The sequence below is a fragment of the Brassica oleracea genome, chromosome C7 (assembly GCF_000695525.1).
Source record: "Brassica oleracea var. oleracea cultivar TO1000 chromosome C7, BOL, whole genome shotgun sequence".
NCBI classification, from domain to species: Eukaryota; Viridiplantae; Streptophyta; class Magnoliopsida; order Brassicales; family Brassicaceae; genus Brassica; species Brassica oleracea.
Genome location: NC_027754.1, coordinates 38920381 through 38933670, shown reverse-complemented (window position 1 = coordinate 38933670; position 13290 = coordinate 38920381). Strand labels below are relative to the sequence as shown.

The window sequence follows — 13290 nt, the reverse complement described above, 5'->3', positions numbered from 1 at the left end:
ATGGTGCATATTCTTACTTTACCACCACCACCACCACCGCCTCCGCCATCATTTAGATCGATTCCTCCTCAACGACATTCCTTCAAAAAAAGGAGCAAAAATCCACCACCATCACCACCACCACAACCATCATTTGGATCGATTCCTCGTAGACGACGGTATTTCTTCAAAAAAAGAAGCAAAAATCCACCACCAGCACCACCGCCACCGCCATCATTTGGACCGAGTCTTCCTTGGCTCAAGAGACGAAAAATCAATCCAACATTGCCGTCTTTCATCAACAAGGACATGTCTCTGATCCAAAAAGACATGTTGACCTGGTACTTGCTCACCCTTGTGATGCGCCAGAAACTCCAAACCCGAAACCAGCAACCTGAAGAGACACGAGAAGAATGGGTGATTTCGATTAAAGACAAGATGGAACAGACACTTAGAGAAGACGCCACAACTAGCTGGGAAAGGCTTTGTATCTATAGAGTTCCACAATACCTTCAAGAGAACGACAACAAGTCCTACTTCCCTCAGACCGTCTCGCTTGGCCCCTACCACCATAGCAAAGACCATCTCCTGCCTATGGATCGTCACAAGTGGCGGGCACTCAATATGATAATGGCACGCACCAAGCAAGGCATCGAAATGTATCTTGATGCCATGAAAGAGCTCGAGGAGAGGGCTCGTGCTTGCTACGAAGGTCCCATTGGTTTGAGTAGTAACAAGTTCACAGAAATGTTGGTTCTTGATGGTTGTTTTGTTCTCGAACTCTTCAGGGGGGCTGATAAAGGATTCTCGGAACTTGGGTATGCATCATCCAAGTTTTGCTTATTTCAGATACTCCTTATTTTTTATAACCTGCGGCTTTAGATTTGTACACACAAACTAAAAAAAACATTTGATTTTATACCTTTTTAAAATAAACATATCATCAACTATCTACCAAACTACAATTAAACCAAAATAAAATAAGTTATAAAATATAAAAATCATATAACATAAATTAATAAAATACACATTAAATTTTTATAAGGTCATGTAATTTAAAATAAACAACAAAGTTTCTTAAAAGCCATCTATTAAAAAAGGAGGGAGTACATGCTAAACCGGTTTGAGTTATCTAAGTTGTTGACTTTAATTTTTTTTCTTCTTTGTTTTGGTGTTTGGACGTACTGTAGATACGATCGTAACGATCCGGTTTTCGCAATGCGAGGATCCATGCATTCAATTCAACGCGATATGGTGATGCTAGAAAATCAACTTCCTCTATTTGTACTCAACCGGTTATTAGAGCTACAGCTTGGTCCACAAAACCAAGCCGGTTTAGTGGCGCAGTTAGCTATTCGGTTCTTCGACCCACTAATGCCAACAAACCAACCATTGACCAAAACCAACACGTCAAATCTGGGAGAAGATAAATTCTTTAACCCAATAGCAGACAAGGACAAGGACGAGTTGCACTGTCTGGATGTTTTCCGACGAAGCCTCCTTCGACCTAGTACAAAGCCAGAGCCGAGATTGTCACGGAGGAGATGGTCATGGAAAACACGTGTGGCCGATAAGCGTCAACAACAACTGATACATTGTGTGACGGAACTAAGAGAGGCTGGTATTAAATTCAAGATAAGAAAAACCGACCGGTTTTGGGATATAAGATTCAAAAATGGTTATCTAGAGATACCCAAACTACTTATCCATGACGGTACCAAATCTCTCTTTTCGAATCTTATAGCTTTCGAACAATGCCATATCGACTCGAGCAATGACATTACATCCTACATAATATTCATGGATAATCTAATAGATTCTCCACAAGATGTTAGCTATTTGCATTACTGTGGTATTATCGAGCATTGGCTAGGAAGTGATCTTGAGGTTGCGGATTTGTTTAACCGGCTATGTCAAGAAGTGGCTTTCGACCCTCAAAATAGCTATCTGTCTCAATTGTCGAACAAGGTTGACCGTAACTATAGCCGAAAGTGGAATGTTATGAAGGCGGTCTTGAAACACAAGTACTTCAATAATCCTTGGGCGTATTTTTCTTTCTTTGCTGCTCTTGTCCTCCTAGTTCTCACGTTGTTTCAGAGTTTTTTTAGTGCTTATCCATATTTTAATCCACATTCTTAATTTTCACCATTGTTCCATAGTTTATTCCACTCAATAAATTTGGAATGTTTGTACTATCTCTTTTTTGCCGAACATTGTGTATTTTTCTTCACAGTATGCTTTTATCGTATTGCAAAAAGTTAACTAAAAGATCAGACTTCACAGTTTATTGAAGCCATATATATATATGTTAGAAGTTCTGTGAATGTTATTCATATGATTCTCCTAGATTCAAAGTTAATAAAAACTACAAGACTTGGTCGTAAACCAGCATAAAAATGTGTAGCAGCTACTTGACGGGATACGTTTTCAGACTATCGGACCATTCATGCTCGCTAGCATTCTCCATACCGGATTACAAGAACCTTTTTTTTTTTTGTAACACAAACTTATATTATAAAAGGTTCAAAGAGCAACGTTTACAACTGAAGCAGAAAGTCCCGGAGCCCTGTTCGACGGTAGAATGAAACTAGAAAACAATACAGAAAAACTAGAGATAGAACCATCTAGGGGCGAGTCACGCTCAGCAAAATGAAGAAACCCAAAGAAAAGCTTCACTTTTGTTCCCATGGCGATTGTTCGAAAGAACAATTGATAGTCGAAAACGACGTTGAAACACCTATACGAAGAGGTTGGAATGTTGATTGGCAAGAACTTTAGGTGAGAAGCTCCAGATCCGTAGACAACATTGAGAGAACTAAGTCCTATTTGACTTGATTTGGCGCTGAAACAAGTACGATCAGCTTTAAACCCAACATGGCTTACCGAATAGACTAGGTGAATCTCAAGCTCTAACTTCACCTCCAAAGAGGCGCTTGGGGAAATGAGGTTTGATGACAGAGCTGAAGGTTTAATTGGGTCCAAGACTCGGAACTCAACATTACCGTGTCGAGCCCAACAAGTTGTAACCGAAGACCTAAGCAGACAGTCATCACTCTCGTTCAACCAGAGTGTGTGTGAGCAAACATCGGATAAGAGGTAAAAAGCTTCGGGATGGATTGGTCTCCGTGTAACAACTCCGGTGTGAAAGTCGCATAGTTGTGAAGAACCGTCGATGCTTGAGACGGCATAGTGTGATAGAGACGCAATGGTGAAAACTTTGTGAGGAAATCTGGCGAAACAACACTCTTGCACAATAGGTCCGGTGGTAACTAGGAGACGAAGATCTAATCGATGTAGCTTAGCTCCATAGAAACCTTGGTGGGATGGAGCTGCCTCAATGTTGGGTGTATAATCGGTGGCATAAAGACATGTGAGGAAGCTAGCGGGAGTTGGATGGAGGCGGTGGCTGGAGTTGGTGACTCGATCCGGCGAAGGGGAGAGACGAGATAGAGAAGTGCTCTGACACAACCTCCGAACTGGCGACGGCGACGTAAAACCCAAGACGAGGTTGACAAGGAGATCTGGCTCAAGGGGCTCTGCATACGTCGGATCTAACTGAAGATTTTTCATGGAAAGCATAGATCCGCAGGTTCGAGGCTTGACTATCCCGGGATGGAACGGAAGCACGGAGAGTGTTAGCAATGGAGAGCGACCGTGGTTGGAGATGGTCTCAGGAAGTGTGGAAAGGTGGGAGCTTTTCATCACTGTTAGAAGCGGAGGCGGAGGGGGAACCTGGAGGTAGGTGGAGCTGAGAACAGGGGCGGTGGTGACGGAGAAACTCGACGAGACGGCGTTGTTAGAGACGACGCTGACCACGGAACAGAGACTGAGAACCACGAAAAAGGAAGCAAATGACGGTGAGGAACGAGCGGTGGTGCAAATGGCCCGACGCCGGCGGCCAAAGGCCTCTCCGGCGTCGAGGGAGATGATGTGCAGCGGAGTCTCTATCGGGAGAGAGTTAGGGCAGCAGAGCAGACTTTAACTCAATATCGGATTACAAGAACTTATAATAAATAAAATCATATCATATTCATATAAGAGTCTGACTAACAAAATAAACAAATAAAACGTGTCCCGACCAATAGATTTCAGCGTTTGTTAAAGCAAACATCATTTATATGGAAAATGGTGATGTCGTGCCATGTTCCTCACTAGCTGTGTAGTGAACATGTTCCGTTATGCCTTCATCATCATAGAAGAAAAACATCACAATGCATAAGAAAACACGCCTAAACATCAATAACCGTAATGAATTGTGAATTGGAATTCGACAATTATAGAAAACTAAAAGACCTACAGAATAGTTTTAATTTTTATGATTCTATATCTTTAAAATTTCCCTGATTTGACAAAATAACTTATCTAGTGACTAGTAGATTGGCCAATTATAAAATACCTTCTTAGAATTTATTGTCGGAAATACTTTTAGGCTATCTCCAATCAAAAGCTAAGGGCATCAACAACGGTTTGGATTTTTCAACGTAGTCTCTCAGTTTATAATATTGACATTTTAACAAAATGAATTAATTTTTATTTTTTTCAAAATATTACATCACTAACAACATGATACATGTAGAATCAATACCTTACATGTTGTTAAATGTCTCTCACCCCAAGTATGTTTCTTCTATTTTCTCTTCTATCCCATTTTATCTTTTATTTTTTATTACATTTTTAATAGTTTTTAATGATGAGAGATCAGGAGAAATATCATACTGCTGATGTTCTAAGAGCACCTGCAGCGAAATTGTATTTTATGAATCTCTCACTTAGAAAACTAACAGCATCAAGCATCAGCATCGGTTGATTTATTTAAGGGATTACCTCTTAATTATAATAATGATTGTTTGTCACAAATTAAATAAATAAATAATTTTAAACAGCATAAAATGAAACTACACAATAATAACATGACATGTGGACAGCTTTCTCCAGAATCGTCTGTTTATGCAAAATCTATTCTTCCCCTTTTTCTTCTTTCTGTATTTCTCTCACTTCCTTTTAATTATTTTATTATTTTTTCAGTCAGAACCTCTCTGAAAATTTTTTTTTTTTTTTTTTTTTTTTTTTTTTTTTTGTCACGGGCGGTCTCCGGAATCCCAGAAGACTCGAACCCAAGTGCCTTGAGATCCAGTTCACTCTAGTGTTACCACTAGGCTATTCTGTCCCGGCTCCTAATGCTCTAATAAAATCATAGAAAATGGGAGCGAAAGAGAATAATAAGGGAGGATCGTCTCTTTACGATGGGACTGCCTTATAATTTGAAGAGACTGAGAAAGCATGTGTTTGTGTCTGTGTCTGTATTATATTGACACACTTCTCAGCTTTAAATTTTAATCATGTAATTAATTTGTTTTGAAAAACTAATATAATAATAACAAGGTACCATGCTTGAGAAACTAAACAAACACTAAGAGCAGAGAGAACTAACTGATTATCTAAAAATCATGAGTTTTAATAGAGTATCTAAAAATCAAAAAGGTAAAAATACAAATAAAATAGGAGAGAGAGAACTGATTTTGTGCAAAGATATTTTCTCTGATTTTTTAGAACTTCTTTTTCCATATGTCATCATATTAATGGTTGATTAATTTTAAAGTGATTTTATCAAATAAAAGTATTTATTTTAAAAAAATGAGAATTTTAGAAGAGTTCTGCGAATAAGGTTGCTCTAATAATAGTCTAATAGTATAATTTCGCACTAAACTCTTTTTAACCAAATCATAAAAGTCCAATCATGATAGAAGAAAGTTGGTGTGAATTTCTTTAACTTTTGAGATATATATCAATAAAATAGTCAATTATAGAATATAAATTTAGATGTTATTTTTCAGAATTATGTTGAACAAAAGAGATTTCAAATTATGCGTGTGTTTGTAGTTTTTTTTTTTTTACAGCAAACGGCTATTTTATTATTCAAACTTGAGGTGGTGTGGATAGCCAGACCGGAATAGAACAACCAATAAAACATAAAGATCTATGAAAACGTGAAGTCTTAGCTAACGAATCTACAATCTCATTCTGCGTCTTTGGAAAGTAGCTGATCTTGAAATCCGAAAAACACAACCGAAGAGTTTGAATGATTTTCAGCTCAGTTGAGAAGTTGGGCTAAGCTTGTGGATGTTCTATCATTGCAATCAGATCTTTGCGGTCTGTCCCAAACCTCTGACAGATCGAGTGTTGTATCATATTCTCCATTGCCTATTGTAGCGCTTCCAATTCCGAGTGTAAAGTTGTTTCCCGGCTCCTTAAATTCCTGGTCCCAAGCGTGTGTTTGGCGTTTAGATACATCTAATTATGGTTGTTGTCATTACAGATCACTTGGGTCCATAAGTACAGTAACCAACCAATTAAAGCTTCAAATCATTACATATAGTCGCTTCTGATATTTCTTTTCTTTCTTTGATAAAGCTTCTCCGATATTTCACAACTACTTAATTCTTCTGGAAAAAGCATCAACAACAAGAACAAAAAATGGTGGCTGTCTTCTACAAAGACATGTTGAGCTGGTACTTACTCACCCTCAAGATCCGCGAAAAGCTCGAAACCGAAAACCAAGGATCCGAACCGGTTAACCAAGATCAAAACCTCCTCCCTTTACCTGAAGTCACCAGATCCGATCAAGACCAAAACAATCATAACCACGACCAGACTCTGTCCGAAACAGGTAAGATCGAGGTAACCAAAGAGATCCCAAAAGAGACACGAGATGATTGGGCGATCTCAATCACTGACAAACTCGAGCAAGCAGATAGAGATGACGACACGACCATCTGGGGAAAGCTCTGTATCTACAGAGTTCCATATTACTTGCAAGAAAACGACAACCAATCGTATTTTCCTCAGACCGTGTCTCTCGGTCCGTACCACCATGGCAAGAAACGGCTCCGGTCCATGGACCGTCACAAATGGCGCGCGGTCAATAGAATCTTGAAACGTACGAACCAAAGCATTAAAATATATATTGACGCAATGAGAGAGCTCGAGGAGAAGGCTCGAGCTTGCTATGAAGGTCCTTTGGGTTTGAGCAGTAACGAGTTCGTCGAAATGCTTGTTCTTGATGGTTGTTTTGTGCTTGAGCTCTTCAGAGGAGCCGTTGAAGGATTCACGGAACTCGGGTAAGCCTAGTTTAAATTATTGGTTATTTCCGGTTATCTCAAGTAATTACTAAACCGATCTCAAACTATTGTTTTGTTTTGTGTAGATATGCACGCAATGATCCGGTTTTCGCGATGAGAGGATCGATGCATTCAATTCAACGTGATATGATAATGCTGGAAAATCAACTTCCTTTGTTCGTTCTAAACCGGTTACTAGAGCTACAGCTTGGTACAAAGAACACAACCGGTTTAGTAGCGCAATTAGCAGTTCGGTTCTTTGATCCACTAATGCCAACAGACGAGCCAATGACCAAAACCGACCAGTCCAAACTCGAGAACTATCTGGCAGGAGATAAAGCCTTTGACCCATTCGCCGACATGGGCGAGTTGCACTGTCTTGATGTTTTCCGTCGAAGCCTGCTCCGGTCTAGTCCTAAACCGGAGCCGAGATTATCAAGAAGGAAATGGTCTAGGAACACGCGTGTGGCGGACAAGCGCCGACAACAGCTGATACATTGCGTGACGGAACTGAAAGAGGCCGGTATAAAATTCAGGAGAAGAAAAACCGACCGGTTTTGGGATATTCAATTCAATAACGGTTATCTAGAGATACCAAGGCTACTTATTCATGATGGTACGTTCACGTTATCCACTTTATTTATTCTCTTTTTATTTCCAGGCCCCCATATTAGTTAGGATCATAATGTGATATCCAGCTAGATTGTATAAAAATAAGGGCAAATCTCCAAAATAGCACATTTCTAAGTTTATATCACAAAAATAGCACTCAAAAACTAAAATGACCAAAATAGCACTTTTCTAAGTTTATCCTTTGAAAATTTTAATTTTTTTATTTTTCAAAATTTGAAATCTTATCCCTAAAACCTCATTTCTCAACTCTAAACCCTAAACCCTAAACCCTAAACTCTAAACCCTAAACCCTAAACCCTAAATCTTAAATCCCACCCTTTAACTCTAAACCTTAAGTTTGTGACTTTTGATAAAACATTAAGTGCTATTTTTGTGACTTTTGACCTTGAGTGCTAGTTTGGAAACATAAACTTGATTTAGTGCTATTTTTGTTTTTTTCTCTAAAAATAATTCTGTCACGTTTTATTTATTTATTCATCATATATCAAATGGCTGAAGTAATGAAATGTCATCAATGATTCCCTCTATATATTGACTAATTCAAAATGATGCATGCAACGTAAGTCTAAAAAAAGTGTGCATGTTTTTCGTAGGTACGAAATCTCTTTTCTTGAACCTTATAGCATTTGAGCAGTGCCATATTGACTCAAGCAATGACATAACGTCCTACATAATCTTCATGGACAATCTAATAGATTCTCATGAAGATGTGAGCTACTTGCACTACTGCGGTATTATCGAACATTGGCTAGGGAGCGATGCTGAGGTTGCGAATCTGTTCAACCGGTTATGTGAAGAAGTTGTTTTTGATACAGAAGATAGTTATCTATCTCGGTTATCAGCTGAGGTTAACCGTTATTACAATCAGAAGTGGAATGCTTGGAGAGCTGCCTTGAAACACAAGTACTTCAACAATCCATGGGCAGTTGTGTCTTTCTGTGCTGCAGTTATTCTACTAGTGCTCACATTGTGTCAGAGTTTTTATGGTGTTTATGCTTACTATAAGCCACCACCTTAAAATTCCACTACTTTTATAGCTTACTTTTCTTTATTCAAAAGAAAATATTTCTGTGTGTAATCCTTATCTCAAGCAAGAACGTTGATATTGTAACACTCTTGGGTTTTTAGAAGTTATACTTTATCCAGCTTCGCTGTGGGTCTAGTATGATTTCGGTTTTGATTGCCATGTGATCAAAACCTTTAATCAAATATAATATCACTGGATACGATCTATTCATTACATTGAAATTCATTACACACACCCCCACTCCCGGAGATAATATATATGTACTTATTAGTGTTGTATTCACTGTCATGATTTACATTTTTTCTTCTTTTTTTTTGAAAAAAAAAATAGTTCTTAATAGATTTTAAAGCACTTGCTTCTAACATCAGAAATTATCAATCCAGATAAAATATTTCTGGTAAAATTATAACCCCAAAATTTTAATGTAGGTCAAGTTAAAAATCGAAATTTGAGTAGAAAACCGGAAAAAAATGATGATGTTAATTTAAAAATTGCTAGTATTATATTTCAGCCCATACAGGCCCATCTTAAAGGCCCAGTGAACGATTGACACAACACTGACCGGCAAGAGCGGGGGGGGGGACTCATTAATTGATCGTTAATCTCCGCACGTCCATCAGAGAAATTTCGAATCCTTCCTTCCTTCCTTCCTTGAATCTCTTCTCCGCCGTGAGCTCATCGTCCCCGCATTCTCCGGTAAGTTAACCCAATGTCTCCTCTCGTTTTACGTTCCCTTGCAATGCCTATCGAATAGGACCATTTTCTCTCCCATTGATCCAACATGATTTTTGAAAGATCTGTTAACGAATCCGTTATTGATTTCCGCGATTGAGAGATCGATTTAGAATCCAAGAGCGTATTAGATTCTAGAAGCGATTGTGTGAATCGTGTTCTGTGTTTGAATCAGTGATTAAGGCATTGGACTGGTGAAAATGGAGACTGATCATGCCGACTCTTTACCACCTAAGATCTCTGAGAAAGATGCAGGAGGAGAAACTCCTAGAGAATCCACTAGCACAGAAGCTTCAACTGCAAAGGTGGAGCCTCGGAGTAAAGCAGAGGATGAGATAGTTCCATGCCCGCCTGGTTCCTCGCCGCCGTCTATGTTTTCTTCCTCTGCTCTTTCTTCTTGGGCCAAGAGTTTTAACGCTGCAGATTCTGGGATTTCGGCTTTCACTAGGTTCACCTCTGAGCTTGGTCTGCATTTGCCGACGAAAGGGTCTGACGAGGTCGGTGAATCGCCGAACATACAAGTTGGTGGTGGTGCTCTTGAGTCGCTCACGAAAGCCGTGGTGGATTCTTCGCTTGGTGCCGTGAAAGCAATGCAGGTGAAAGCACGCCACATTGTCTCTCAGAACAAGAGAAGATACCAGGTATAGAATTGTCAGTCTGTCTTCCAGCTCTTGTTAGATTCTTTAAACTGTATTGACTGGTTCAAAATGTTCTTTATTGTAAACACAAAGCTTGTTGCAGCAATAACACTACCCTTCATTATCACTTAGATCTGTGTTTTACATGGCACTTGCTTCAGGAAGGGGAGTTTGATTTGGACATGACATACATAACTGAGAATATAATCGCAATGGGGTTCCCAGCTGGTGATATAAGCTCTGGTCTTTTCGGATTTTTCGAGGTAAATAAGTTTGCTCTGGTCTGAAATTTAAGTTCCCCAGCTAGTTCTTTTCTTCTCTGGGTTTGAGTTTCTCGTTGAAAGAGTATCATATTCAGGGACTATATCGCAATCACATGGAGGAGGTGATCAAGTTTTTTGAAACTCATCACAAGGTAACCAACTAACCATTGACACAGACCTTGAAGCCTCTTGAACCTATTGGCTTGTGTTTTGATCATGTTGGTGCACGCTGGATCATCTCTAATGCTTGTTCTCGATCCCCAGGACAAGTATAAGGTCTACAACCTTTGTTCAGAGAGATTGTACGATGCTTCAAGGTTTGAGGGGAAGGTATGTATACAAACTTACTCGATATCTCAGACCATATATCTTGCTAGCAGTTTCAAAGCTAGTGTTTATAGACCTCGCATAGCGTTTGCTTCATAATGTATCTTGTTTTCTCTCTTCCAGGTTGCATCTTTCCCGTTTGATGACCATAACTGTCCTCCAATTCAACTAATACCATCGTTTTGTCAAAGTGCATACACATGGTTGAAGGACGACATCCAGAATGTAGTGGTAGTTCATTGTAAAGCTGGTATGGCAAGAACCGGTCTGATGATTTGCTGTCTTCTTCTATATCTCAAGGTGAAAAACTTAAATGAGGAGAAAGTTTCCTTCTCTGTTAAGAAACATGTGACTGATCTAACTAGTAACTCCATTTCAGTTCTTTCCTACAGCAGAGGAAGCTATTGATTACTATAACCAAAAGAGATGTCTCGACGGGAGAGCTCTGACTCTCCCCAGTCAGATTGTAAGTCCAGAACTCATGCTAATCTTCCTATGTGTTTGTTTGATTCCTCCTCATCCTATTAAACGAGCTTTCATGTTTCCTTCAGCGATATGTCAAGTACTACGAACGTGTTCAAAATCAGTTTGGTGGGAAAGTTCCACCTGAACGAAGGTATGCTTCAGATATATATCTGACCAATCAGTCAGTTTGATCGCGGTGATATACCTAACCACACTGAACAAACATTTATGTGTAGATGTATGCTCAGAGGATTTCGCTTAATCAACTGCCCTTACTGGATCAGACCAGCCATTACCATCTCTAACCACAATGGTACATTGCTAGTTTCTTCTTGTCTCTTTTATTTTTTCCGGATACATTTTGATAATATCTGCTCTGTTTTCTTCTACCTAACAGATATACTTTTCTCAACAAAGAAACATGAGAAGACCAAGGACTTAGTGGTAGGAGGCATTGTGCTCTCACTCTCTTTTGTTGTTATTTTCTACTTTTAACGTAGACTAGTGTTGACATGTATATAGCCTGAAGATTTTTGGATTAAAGCACCGAAGAAAGGAGTTGTTGTCTTTGCAATACCTGGTGAAGCTGGTCTAACGGAACTAGCAGGCGACTTCAAAATCCACTTTCAAGACAGTGATGGAGATTTCTATTGGTAATCTCTCCCTCCTTCACAGTGCCTGCTCTCAAATTTCAACTAACTCTCTCTGTTTCCTACACGCAGTTGGCTTAATACTACACTGACTGATACCAGAACAATGCTGAAAGGTATCGACTTTGATGGCTTTGAAAAGGTAAAAGAGAGAGAGATGTTTCTATCTTTAATGATCTCCGAAACAAAGCTGTGTTTTGGTTTCTGTTTTGACCTGATCCGGTTACGGTTTTGCAGAGAAAACTACCTGCTCCGGGGTTCCATGTCGAGATAGTAATGGCAGAATCCGACAGCTCCACCCAACAACGACCACAAAGCAGCTCCGGTGCTGATTCAGGCAAAATCAAGTCCAAACAGAGCAGAGACGATGATGTATTCTCCGACAGTGATGGGGAAGAGGAAGGAAACTCTAAACACACAGAGTCTAATTCAACAATCGAGAAAACCGCAGGCTCGATGCACCAAACTAGTAGAGATCACCAGATCAATGAGCCACCAAAGACTGATGACCATTCTGCAAACAAGAGTTCATCGTCCTCGGGTCTTTATAATAATAATCCAGTGCAAGACGACTCATTGGCAGTTAGTAATATCAAAGCCATTGCTGCAGATGCATCGGTCTTCTCCTTTGGAGACGAGGAAGAAGACTATGAAAGCGACTGAGCTTGAGAATTCAAGTTTTACCATATAAACAGTTTACACACAAGTAAAACATTTTTTTGTATGGACTCTGTTTCTATATAAATAATACTCTATCCGTTTTATAATACTTGATGTTTTAGAAGATATTTGTTGTTTCAAAATAGATGAAATTTTGATATATTTATATTATTTTTAACTTTATTAAAAATTGTTTAACCAATTAGATTTTACGGTCATTTTTTTAATTGGTTGAATGATTTTTAAATTTTATATGTAAAGTTATTTTTTATAAAAAAAATAATTTCTTAATTTTTGTGCAATGAACCAAAATATCATTAATCTACGTACCAAAATTTTAGTTTCAATGTTTTTAACACTTGTCTATTAGACCATCTTCTATGGTTGATTCTATTTTTTTCTACAAAATATCCACGAGTTGTTGGATGTTGCATCAATAACTAGAGAACTCGAAGACCATCTCGGATCTTGGCTTAAGAGTCAAGTAAGACAAATGACAAAAGTACTCTTCTATTTATAAAACATATGAATTTTGCTACAATGTTTTCTTTAAAGTCAATCTTCTCAAAATAATTAGGCTGCCAGTAATAAAAGTAAAAGATTTCACCAACCAATAATTTGCTTACAATAATTATTCATATTGTCAATGTGGTTCTCATTTCATTTTGTTTCAACCCGTTGAAACGATTTAACACAATAAGCTACACCAGTTTCACCATTTTCTTTTGTTTTTCGACATCTTCATTGCTTTCAGTCAACTGTTGAATAATTTTCAACTCCTTCATTACACATGGTTTT

General features: G+C 38.6%; 3 protein-coding genes across 3 annotated transcripts; all 3 read left to right on the top strand.

Annotated features, from left to right (window-relative positions):
• On the top strand, positions 1-2118 carry LOC106303261 (UPF0481 protein At3g47200). Its single transcript, XM_013739580.1, has 2 exons — positions 1-797; positions 1170-2118. The coding sequence occupies exons 1-2, from the start codon at positions 1-3 to the stop codon at positions 2116-2118; spliced, it is 1746 nt and encodes a 581-aa protein (XP_013595034.1).
• Positions 2119-6366: 4248 nt separating this feature from the next.
• LOC106302023 (UPF0481 protein At3g47200) lies at positions 6367-8841 on the top strand. Its single transcript, XM_013738534.1, has 3 exons — positions 6367-7097; positions 7184-7713; positions 8324-8841. Exons 1-3 carry the CDS (start codon positions 6454-6456, stop codon positions 8746-8748), a joined length of 1599 nt encoding a protein of 532 aa, XP_013593988.1. The 5' UTR covers positions 6367-6453; the 3' UTR covers positions 8749-8841.
• A 493-nt stretch (positions 8842-9334) lies between these two features.
• LOC106302130 (phosphatidylinositol 3,4,5-trisphosphate 3-phosphatase TPTE2) lies at positions 9335-12662 on the top strand. The gene is made up of 13 exons (XM_013738651.1): positions 9335-9453; positions 9665-10130; positions 10289-10390; positions 10486-10542; positions 10655-10720; positions 10841-11017; positions 11097-11183; positions 11269-11333; positions 11419-11495; positions 11580-11626; positions 11705-11835; positions 11905-11974; positions 12070-12662. Exons 2-13 carry the CDS (start codon positions 9690-9692, stop codon positions 12493-12495), a joined length of 1746 nt encoding a protein of 581 aa, XP_013594105.1. The 5' UTR covers positions 9335-9453; positions 9665-9689; the 3' UTR covers positions 12496-12662.
• Positions 12663-13290: the final 628 nt, after the last annotated feature.